This window comes from Sesamum indicum, linkage group LG3, assembly GCF_000512975.1.
Source record: "Sesamum indicum cultivar Zhongzhi No. 13 linkage group LG3, S_indicum_v1.0, whole genome shotgun sequence".
NCBI classification, from domain to species: domain Eukaryota; kingdom Viridiplantae; phylum Streptophyta; class Magnoliopsida; order Lamiales; family Pedaliaceae; genus Sesamum; species Sesamum indicum.
In genome coordinates this window covers 13,809,348-13,821,214 of record NC_026147.1, presented here as the reverse complement: position 1 = coordinate 13,821,214, position 11,867 = coordinate 13,809,348, and the positions used below count along the sequence as shown (strand labels likewise).

The 11,867-nt window shown below is 35.0% G+C and overlaps 1 protein-coding gene across 3 annotated transcripts; it reads left to right on the top strand.

Moving 5' to 3' along the window:
• Nucleotides 1,124-9,836, top strand: LOC105158314. 3 transcript variants are annotated; one of them, XM_011075028.2, is made up of 14 exons: nt 1,124-1,313; nt 1,584-1,716; nt 3,048-3,251; nt 3,363-3,544; nt 3,694-3,820; nt 3,918-4,067; nt 6,389-7,087; nt 7,166-7,222; nt 7,301-7,380; nt 8,021-8,072; nt 8,381-8,464; nt 8,598-8,641; nt 9,066-9,137; nt 9,265-9,836. In XM_011075028.2, the coding sequence occupies exons 2-14, from the start codon at nt 1,597-1,599 to the stop codon at nt 9,404-9,406; spliced, it is 2,013 nt and encodes a 670-aa protein (XP_011073330.1). In that variant the 5' UTR covers nt 1,124-1,313; nt 1,584-1,596; the 3' UTR covers nt 9,407-9,836. The 3 variants fall into 3 exon arrangements, with proteins under 3 accessions (XP_011073330.1, XP_011073332.1, XP_011073331.1); XM_011075030.2 differs by lacking the exon at nt 1,124-1,313 and adding an exon at nt 1,327-1,448; XM_011075029.2 differs by lacking the exon at nt 1,124-1,313 and adding an exon at nt 1,398-1,493.

The following is an 11,867-nucleotide window of genomic DNA, read 5'->3' as shown; positions in this document are numbered from 1 at the left end:
GTGGAGGATGAATGCCACTGGAAAACGGCATTTAGACGCGCCGGAGAAATCACTAGACAGGGAAGATTCCATGGTTATTGTCTGATGCTCATGTTAATACTACTGAGTGTTCCAGTGTATGTCCTGTTTTATGTTATATCTACAGATGATGATGACGGGAATGGCCTGATCACACAATTTGGCTTCCTGCTGCTGTCAACACTTCTTTTCTGCCTGACGATTTTTTTCAACAATGTGGTGTATTCCTTATTTTATTTGGATTATAAGCAGAGGAATGGTGAGAAGATAGAGGTGGAAAATCAGTATCTTTCAGTGCCTACTTCGACTAACATAGGTAGTTAGGAGTACTAGGCCATGTTTACTAGCTGATATGGAATAATGTTTTATTTAAATTAAGTTGTGATTATTTTTGTGACACGTTAGAATAGGATTTAGTACTAATTTCTTTACGTTTTGCTAATTTGTTTGTCATAATACTATTGAAAATAAAGTTTCATGTTTACTATTGAATATAAGGCACATTCGGTCACCCCAATGCTGCCCCCCTCACCTTGCCCTCGCCTCCGTTTTGAATCAGATCAAAACAATCCTAAAATAACTAAAAAAAAAACCCAAAAATACGTCGTGGCCATCGTCGTGGTCGCCAACATCTGCTCTAGGCGACCGCGTTGGTAGAGTTGGGGCCGCCGCCGCCTCCTAGATTTATTTTTTTAAATTTTTTTTATTTTTAAGTTTTTATATTAAATTGATTTATATTTTTTAAAAATTGATTTGAGCTAGAAACTTTGATTTATGTTTATACAAAAAAATTAATTAAATATTCTTTATACAATATAATTTAATTTAAGTGTTTTAATTAAAATTTTCAATTTAAATTATAGATTTTAATTTTTTAAAAGATATTTACATAAATATAAAGAACAAAATTATTTTCTTCTTTTAGAAATGAGGAAAATACAAAAGCAAACCCACAAAAAACACCCTCAAACTCCTAAGACCATTGCTTTTATTTTAAAAAAAGAAAAAAATCTACAAATTGTACAAATTCCTAAGACCCCAAGGGCAGTTACGTAATTCTTCTTCCTCATTACAACAAACACTTTAAAGGCCCCTTTGCAGCTCAGCAATGCTGACCCCAAAGTTTCAGACATGACAAACAGACAGTAAAAAAGCGAAGATTGTGTGTAGTTTTTGCATTAATCCGCTTCTCTAATCACACACACAAAGAAACGAACACATCAGCGAGGAGGGGAAAAGAATTGTAATCTGTAATACACGGATTTGAAACCCAAGAATTAGTAGTAATTGATGGGGTGAGGCGAAATCCGGGTGGAGGTTTAAGAGGGGCTCTGCATGCAAGACATTTTGTAAAAGACCCCTCTTTTACTCCACCCACCATTTCATCATTAGTTTTGGCTGTGTCTGAGCTTCAGTTTTTGTTCTTTTTGGTGTGTATCATAAAATTGAAGTGCATTTTGAATAAGAGAGTTTTTGTGGGTTGCTGCTGCTGCTGGGGTTCTTGATTCTTGTGTGTGTGTGTTCTTGGCTTTTCTTTTTTCTTACTGTTTGTTCCTTTTTAACAGGTGAATTGGAGAAATGGGGTCTGCTAGTTATGATGAAGTCTCCCAGAAAACGCTTGAGGATGACTTGGTTGGTGCTGGCGATAGGCTTCTCGCGCTTCCTTCATCAACTGATGAGCTACTCATCCTGCTTGGGGTATGGAGCTTACCTTTTATGGGCTCACGCATCCATTCGGGCTTGTGTCTATGTGCTTTTAATGTTGTTATGTGTATAATCCTGGTTCATGTGGAGACACAGGGGACCATTTGTGTGAATGTGTGGAGAATCTTGTATTTTATGCCATGCAGGAGAACTATTCGTTCAAATTCCTATTTAATATGTGAAATTCCAATTTTCTATTCACATGTTTTTTTCCCTTTTTGTGAATTTCCGGCATGTTTAGATGGTCTAATTATTGTTGCATATGTGGGAGTTTCCTATTTGTGTTAAAGATCCAGTTTTTATGCTTGCATTCTTACCTTATTCAGATTTGTAGTTGTTGTATATTGGTGGAGGATCAATGCAGACATACAGACTGAATTTTTGTTTCTTTGTTTAATTTTTTCAATCTCTGATGTATCTTGCTCGTGCAACTTTGTGTTTTGATTGGGTTGGTAACCACTCTGGGCTGCCAATGGTTAATTGTATGGCCTTCATATAGTTTCTAGTTCTTGATGATAGGATGCTTCTGGAAAGCATGGACTTGCGAGTTTCAGAAACATCTTTCCTCCTTATGGTTAAAGTTGATTGAATCAGCTTGTAGATAAGAGTGGTGGTGGTGGTGGTGGTGGTAGTGGTGGGATTCTCTCTATGTGCTACAATATATATTGCTTGTCGGAACAACAAATACATATAAAAAAATTAGACAAACCTGCAACTTATATTCTCACACTTACAATCATCTAAAGAAATGTAAAGCGATTCGTTATTGATTGAAAATGGTTATGCATTAAAAATATTATCCATAAAAACTTGTTTTTTATCCTGTTTTTATGTTGATCCACTTGCATTAGACTATATGCAACTGGCACTTGCGTAGAAAGTGCTTATTTGATGGATATTTTGATTGATTTCCAATTTCCTTTGCTGCTTTATCAGTTTTGAGGACTAAAGATTGCTTTAGTAGCAGCTTGCATTTCAAACCAAAATAGTTCATTTACTGTTGACAGAAGAGAGAAATCTGCTTCATGCGTGATTGCTACAGACATCTCCAATTTTCTTTGCTGCTTTATCAGTTTTGAGGACTAAAAACTGCATTAATAGTAGCTTGCCTTACGATCCAAAATAGCTTGTTTACTGTTGATAGTAGAGAGAAATTTTCTTTCTTGGTGATTGCTACAGACATCATTCCCCTTTGATATTACCGTATACAACATTTTTCACCAACTTTGTTATATTTTCTTGACCTTTTAGTTATTTTTCCATTCCTTCATTTTACCCATCCTGTTTGTAGCTAGGTGGATATGACTAGTCTTCTGTTCTTTCAGGAAGTAGAGATCCTTTTAGCCAAGGTATGGCAAAAGCCGCCGAGGTCCTTATGTTGTGCACTTCTTCCAGCCATGAAGGCACTGATCACTGATGAGATACTGCACCATGGTGATGTAAGCATCCAAGTTGCAGTTGCATCTTGTTTTAATGAACTCACAAGAATAACTGCTCCAGATCCCCCTTATGAAGACGATGAAATGAAGGTATGCAGATGTGGCCAGTTTTTTCTCCTGTGTAAATTGTATAACTATTCTTCCCTTCTTATGAACACATCATGCTATTACAAACCTACTAGTTTTTATTGGTGGTGACAGGTATTTTTCCGATTATTCATGATTGCATTTAAGCATTTGCCCTGTGAGTCTGGTCGCAATTATTCTAGGGCTCAGAAGATTCTTGAAACTACTGCAAGAGTCAGGTCATCCCTGATGCTGTTGGACATAGATTCTGATGGGCTGATTGTTGAGATGTTCCAACTTTTTCTCAATAATATTAGGTAAGTTACTTTAGTATACTTTAAAGGGTTGGGATTCTTGCTTTCCGCTAATGTAGTGGCTGAACTTTGCAATGCTAGTGTGTTATCGGGTTGCTGTATCTATGATTCTTTTGTAATGCCTATTAAATAAGCTTTTAATTGTATTGAAGGTCCAATCATCCATTTCTTGTCTTCAAATACATGGAAATGATCATGACTTTAGTGATAGAAGAAAGTGATGAAATATCATTTGAACTTTTGAGGCCCCTTTTAGCTAGTGTCAAGATGGACAATCAGGTAGCAGTTTCCTTGATATTTCATCCATTATACTGTTCTGTTATTTATTCTACTTCTTTCTACCAAAATGTATTTTGTATTCTCCTCTTTCCTTCAGAATACTTCATCTATTTCCTGGGACTTGGGGAAAAAAGTCCTTGAAAATTGTGCAACCAAAGTCCAGCCTTATCTCAGAGAAGCAGTGAAGGCAATGGATCTGGCTCTTGAGGATTATGCTGAAATAGTTACTTCTATATGCCATGATATGGTTCGTGCTTCTCCATGTAGTCTCTGAATTTAAAATTGTGCTTTGTTTCATTGCTTTCTGTTGGACCAAATTCATTTAAGCCATACTATTTCAGTTTGTCAGATGATCAATGCTTCAGCAACCTGATAGAACATGGGAAAAATCATATTGCATGATAGACTATCAAATGTTTATGGAAGATGAAAGAGATGAACACCTGGCCTCTGCTTTAATGTGTAATCACAGATGGTCATTTGTTAATGCCAATACCTTGATATCAAGCCTTGGTCATACTTTGGAACTAACGTAACTATTCTTGTTCTATTAAAACTACAATGTGTTTTATTCTTGTTCTTTTCCCGTTCAATGTGAACACAAAGAAATATGGAAAATGGATCTGTGCAAGCTATAAATAAGATATACATGGTAACATATAAGCAACTCAGGGATTTTTACAAAAACAAGTAGGTGTACATTTAGGAATTGAGCAACTATGTATTAGCTACAAATGCAGCCTTAAGTGGATCATGGAATTTAGATTTCCAGCACTATTTGAGGTGATTATGATAGAATGTAAATGGCTAGTTGGAGAAATATAAATGATTATACTACACAATAGGCAGTTTAGGAAAGAATAATAAGAACACAGTACTAACAGCTGGCATTTTTTATCACTCCCAGCCCCAAGCCCGTTGGATATGAGAATTGCTTCCAAACCCATTGAATGCATTAGCAAAAAGGATATCTAATAGCTATATTTGAGATTTTGGTCAAAGCGTATGAAGTCTTCACTTATCATTTCTTACTTGATGTGGGACTTTGTATCACAATCACTTTTCCTTCAGAAAGCGACATCATGACATAACCTGTGATCAGTTGCCGGATATTGGGAATCTAGGTGGTTTTTATGGGTTCAAGAGGTGGTTCCCATATCGCATTTAGTTCTACGTTCCTCCTAATGATCGACTTTGATATTGTTTGTCATGTTTCCGGTTTGTGAACTCATTGTCTTTGAGCCCACCAACACCCTAAAATTAGGCCATGAGCAACTTGCCAGAAAGGGGTATCCAAGGGTTGCATTTGAGTTTTTTTTTTCCAAAACTTATAAAGTGTTCAATTTACATGGGTATCACATTTCTTCTTTTTGTCCTGCGTGTAGTTTGCACATATTTTATGGTGCAAGAGTAGTTGATAATTACTCCAAATGAGCTCCATCCTAAGCAAATAATTGTATTGTTATTCTTTATATAACCAAAGTCTTTGAGTCACATAAATGGGTAGAATTTAGGAATTTCTAGCTTTTACTTCGGTGTCGTGTGACCTCGAGAGGGCAGATGAACTAGGTGGTCCATTTCCTTACTGCTCTGTAGTTATAACGTAATTCAGAGTGCTGGCAAATCAGGCTTGATTGATTGCTTTATTGACTGAAGAGAGAAGCCATTGGGGAAATACTGAGATTTAATATCAGATAAATGGGAAAGGAGACTTGGTGACAGTTTTCCAGTTATCCAGAGGGTCAATGAGCATGCCTTTGTATATTTTTCATTAATGAAGATAAACCTAGTTAGACACGCTATGCTTTCTGACATCTTATGATTTAAAAAACCAAGTCTGACTTCTGCAAACTGATTTGATTTTTTTCATATAATTAGAAGAAGAGTAGCATGTACACTTAGCTTTGGACGTCATTATATCATATTTATGGCTTTACTATTTCCTTTTACGGGTGGACCTAACCAACACATTTTTGAGGTTATGATTAAGTCTGTCTCATCAACCAACAGAAAACTTGAGACTAGACCTGTTGCTGTAATAGGCTCGGCCTGTTGGCGGTCTTTTTCAAATAGGAATCTGTACATAAAATCTAGCTGGCAACACTTATGGCTAATATTTATACTGGAAATGAGTTTTATACCGACTACCCCAATAAATGCTAATTCTTCTCTACAAGCTCGGTTCTTCTAAAAATAAACCATGATGAGATCTGATCATGCATTTGGAGATACTCATGCCGAATTTATGTTATAATACAACATCTATCATGCATCTAGAGACGGTCGCATGCCAAAATTATGTTAGAATACAACATCAAAGACAAACTTATGAGTTGGAACTTTCTGTTACCATTGAAACATTACGGAACTTGACCTATACTTTTTTTGCAAATCATGACAGTCTATCATGGCGTTTCGATATTGGACTTGTTGGTATTCCATGAAAAGTATCATAATCATGATATGAAGCATTAATGTCTAATTTTGTAACTGTGTTTTGTGTGATTATCCAAATAGCCAAGCAATTAAAGCAATTGTTTCCACACTATCATTTATTTGATGAATCAGGTGTCAAAAGCAGTTGCACCGACTGTTGGTGATGGGCCATCCCAGTTAGATGGACTTTCTAAGAGTGCTCATAAAAATGGTAATGAAACTCAATTGGATGATGAAAATTCAGTGGAGGCATTAAAAGATTGTCAGCAGATCGGAAAGTCAGGGACGGGTAATAGTGCTCTTCAAAAGAGAAGGGGCAGAAAACCTAGTTCTGTGATAAGACCACAGGAGGGTTATGAACATACTGGGACAACAGGTGGCAAGTATTCCGGTGAACTATCCTCTGATGGTTATAATGAGGAGAAGAAGGACTTGGCTTTGCCATCAGAGCTGGGAAGCATGAGCATGCTAAGCGACTCTTCACAGAAAAAAGATCGTTCTTCTTATGAAGCAAGTCGACCCAAAATGGGTCAGTCAAAGAAGAAAAAGAGCATGATTACTCAGCACAACAATCTGCAATTTCCGTCCACTGTGAAAAGGAACATCCTGCAAAGTAAGCTGAAGGAGAGAGGTAACAATGCCCCAAAGAAGACAGGTAAGAGAGCTCTTGCTGCATCGAGTAATATCAGGGCTGAGAAGGAAGAAGGAATCCTTCGTGATACCCGCATGAAAGCAAAACATGAGTTGTTACCTCAAGAACAGTACGGAAGGAAAGAAATCAGGGAAGATTTTATTTCTCAGAAACATGTACAGGATGACGTTGCCAACAAGGTAGTCACATTATGTCTGTGATTGTTCTTTGGGGTTACATGTTCTTAGACTTAACTGCTTTTGGGATAATTGATGCAGATAGAGGAGCTTCCTATGTCTAAGCAAGCCAAGGACCCAAGGAAAGAAAATGAAAAGGTACCTCCAATTGACCATGCCGTAAGTTTAAAATATTCTTTCAGATGCCTTATCTTGGAATGTGTGCTATCAATTCAGAAGTCCAGGAGGTCCAGAGTTGATTATGGAGAGGAATTAGTTAACTTAAGGATACAGGTCTGGTGGCCGATGGACGAAATGTGAGTATTTACGTGTTCAGATTCTCTCATTAAAGTAGTTTATTTGTGATCACATCATCTTATGGTATATCCTATTTTCTTATACCACTTGGCATCATAGTAACTGACCTGGATCACGTTTCTTGTTTTCTAAACCTGAAGCTTTTTAGTTGTTCTAGAAAATCCCAAAACTGCAGGCCACCCTGCTGTCCCAGCCTGACTAAAGGAAAAAGCAGATCATTTCATTAATTTTTTCTTTGCTTTAATTAAAAAAATACTGTTGTGAGCTTCCGATAATGTTGATAATGCTGCCTGATTTGGCATTTCTTTTCATTTATGATAATCTAGCTCCTAGGTGACTTTGGGATTATGGGTTTAAAATGCAAGAATAACTTTTCTGCTTTACTTACCAATGGGCCTTGCTTACATGTGGAAACTAAACGTTTCATTAAATGCTTCCCCTGATTTGCTTTAATAAAATTGATCTATCAATATATCTGTGTACACCTTTAGTGATTGCATGAAATAGTAAACTGTCACTTTCTATAAAACTTGGTTTCCACAAGTTTCACCTGTGAAACTGTTTCCTTCTCAACTGCAAAATAAAGCCTCTTTTTGACGTATCGAACTTCTTTCTAATTTCAAGACTCATTATATGCAGGTTTTATCCAGGCACTGTTAAAGCTTTTGATCCTGTGACAAAGAAGCACACGGTGCTGAGATGCTTCTTCTCTTCTTCTTCCTGTATTTTCCTTTAGTTGACTACTTAGCTGTCATACGCATGAATCTTGAGTACTCCTTACTTTTGACTAGAATTTCAGAACTGAACTTTTTGTTGAGCCTCTGAACATGCAATTCCTTCCATCTTCATTCTACTCTTTCAATTGAGGAAGGGAGTCCTCCGACTGGGGGACTATACTAACTACTGCAGATCATGCATCCACCGTAGTGAATTCGTTGCATTATATTGCTCTAGTTACCTTCTTATCTAATGGCTTAGTTTCCTTTTGTTTTCTTGCAGATTATCTATGATGACGATGAAATAGAAATCTTGAACCTGAGAAAAGAAACATGGGAACCGGTTGCTCATGAGCAGCTTCGACGAGTAAGGTTCTTTGTTTTGATTATTTGTTATCTAATAGTTAAAGTTATTCCTTGTGGTATTGTAGTTGCATCCTACATTTTTGGTGCTAACATTTCCCTGCAAATGTTGATTGTCTTTTTCAAAATCCTCCCAGAAACGAGCATCCGACCATCCATCTCCTGCTAAAGAGCGTGTCAAGTAAGTGTAATTTAAGGAGTACCAAATATATCTGATCTGCAGATGTTTTTCTTCAATTATTTTGTATCTTCGTTGAGCCTTTATTCCTTGTTATGATTAAAGAATAGAGCTTTGTTTCCTGCATTCTAAGAGGTGGAGTTTGAAGGCCATTCTTGTCTAATTAAGCAAGTGCATGTTTGTCCTGCTTCAGGCAGTAGTACTTTAGTCAAAATTTATGGTACTCCTTTTTCATCATTTCAAGTATAACTTTTAACTCATATATATGGCAACCTTAGATTTTGGTTTGAGGGGATCTCATACTTTTCGTGGATGTTCATTCACCATTTGGAATTATCGTAACCTCCATTAACACTTTGGTCGGTTTTGTTACAACTTTTTGCCCCGTGACAAAAGTGAATTTGTTTTTGTTTATCAACTCTATCAGGACTCAAGAAAAGACTGCGAGAGGGAAAGCAGGTTTATTGAAAAAACAACATGCTGCCTCATCATCCAAAAGGTCAGTTTCCCTTTCTGAGATTTGAAATTTACAAAGGCGGATTCGAGTATAGAGATCCAATCAGTCCAACACTTCCAATGCTTAGTTTTAAGTATCTTGATGGCCCGTAATGTCTTTCTACCGTCAGATCAAAAAGTGAACACAGCAGCATCATTAAGAATTCTGTGCCCGACATCATTCATCTGGATGATGAATCCAACTACGAGATGCACGAGACAAATGTGTTTAGAAAGGATGACGTAAAGCATCACGCAGGCAAGGAAGAGTAGGAAACATCGATGAAGAGAACCGAAACACATGCTAACATGCAGATTTCTTGACTATTGTTCGAGGAAGTGGAAGTGGCCAAGATCGGGGAGTGTATTGGCCTTTTCTTGACTTGTTCCAACTTTGACAGCTATTCATTTCTGTGGTATCTGTCATATCATGTTGTCTTCTTAGATTTCATAGTACTTTGGCAAATGGCTGTATTTGGCTACTCTTCTTTGCATTTGGTCCCTTGATGCATGGATTATGTAGATTTCTCGTAGCATGTGTCAGCATGAGTTCGGTTTCCGAAAGTGTACTTTTGCCTCGCGGAATATTCAAGGTTTTGATCATATCTAGGAATTTTCGAAACGATGGATAGATTATCTTGATATGGTTTGTAGCGTTTGTATGTAGAATATATGCGTGTAAGAGATCCTAAATTGACTTGTAGTTCCCAGTGTTGGTTGTGGATTTGAGTCTCATGAGTTTGGTATATATATATTATCATAGTAGTTAGATCCTAAATTGACTTGTAGTTCCCAGTGTTGGTCGTGGATTTGAGTCCCATGAGTTCGGTATATATTTATTATTATAGTAGTTATTTATTCTGATCGGAATTTTTTATGTATTTAATTAGTTTTTTATATTTGAATGATCCATGACTTATATTTATAAAGGGTAAATTATATTAACATCTCTTGAGGTTAGGTTCAATTATATAAATATCTCTTATTATTTGCAAAATTAGAAGTACTTTTGAGGTTGTACTTGTAGTTACAAATAAATTCCCCATTTAATACCGAAATTCTACACAAATACTCCCCAAGGTGGGTTATACTAACACCTTCTTAAGGGGAGTATTTGTAATTTTATAAAAGATATTGGGTGTTTGTGTAATTAGACTTTATATCAAGGGGTGTTGATGTAATTTAACCTGTATAATTTTTTTAAAAGGACGTTTTTAGTTGGTGGGTAGTTTTGAGCCCACGTTTTCAATTGTCGTATGTTTATATCATGACGAAGAAACTAATACTAGGGATAATTGCATTGTTCTTTTTTGAGGTTTGTATAATTATATCTACATACCTTGTGGTTGGGAAATTTTACATTTAATACTTTTGATCTTTTTTTCTTTTTGTTTTTTTTAATATAACAAATAAATTCATTCGTTAGTTAAAATTCATTGAATTTATTGATATTAGTAAAAAATTGAACGAAAATTCAAATTTATCTTAAATTGACTTATTATTAATTTATTGGAGGTCAAATAATTTTTTTTTTAACAAAAATATCCTTATAAGGGTAAAAGATATATTTTCTCACATGCATTATCATGTGAAGATGCATCTTAAAAGTAGTTTGATTAGAAAAGATTTGTTTGACTTATAAAAAATAAATACTAAGTCAATTAAAGGTAAATATATATTTTTATTTAATCTTTTGCTAATATCAATAAATTTTAATTAAAATTCTGACTAACGAATGAGGGGTTTATTTGTTAAGATAAAAATAAATGTTAGAAATATTAAATATAATTTTTTAAATTATATAAAATTTATATGTAATTATATCAAATCTCGGGAGATGCGTAATTATCCTTGTAAGTAGGAGAGATGAAATCTTGGGAGGTTTTGGTATGTAATATGTTGATGATTTATTGCTTGGTGGGACGTGCAGCTTCCAATGTCCTAAGAATAACTTGTGAAGGGGGAAGAGTCAATGGTCCAATTCTCGTAATAATTAGCGGATTGAATTTTTTATTATAAATTATATTCTATTATTTACGTTACTAAATATACACATATCAGATGTATAAAGATAATATTATATATTTTATTTAAAAAAAACTATATATATAATGTCTGAATATTGAATGAAATAAAACATAAAATAGAGTTTGCAATAAAAGATTTGATATGCATAATTAGTAGTGGAGTATTAAATAGAATTTGCATTAGAAAAAAAGATGAAGAAGTATAAAATGGTTTGAAGCAAAAGGAGAATAGGGCAAAATGCATACTACCCACCCGTGCTATGCGAAAATAGAAATTTACCTCATCGTGTTAAAAGAAATAAGTAATTTACCCCATGTGTTTTAATAAAATGAGCAAATTACCCCCCCCCCCCTTCACCTATTTTTCTTTTTAAATTATTTTTTGTATATTTTTTTTATAATTGTTAGATCTTATCTAATATAAATCAATGGTTCATATTACATCTGTAATAATCTATGATTCATATAAAATCTTATTTAAATTAACAATTGACATCTTATTTTAAAAAATCAACAGTCCAAATTTAATTTGCATATATAATTTATATTCAAAATTTTTAAAATACATATTTGAAATATATGTATAGATAATATAATATACATATGTATGTATAGTCCAACCCCACAACACACATCCCCCTCCCTCACAGACCGCTCCAAGACACAAATTTAGGAATATAAATATCATTTTATAGGTAAAATTTAAT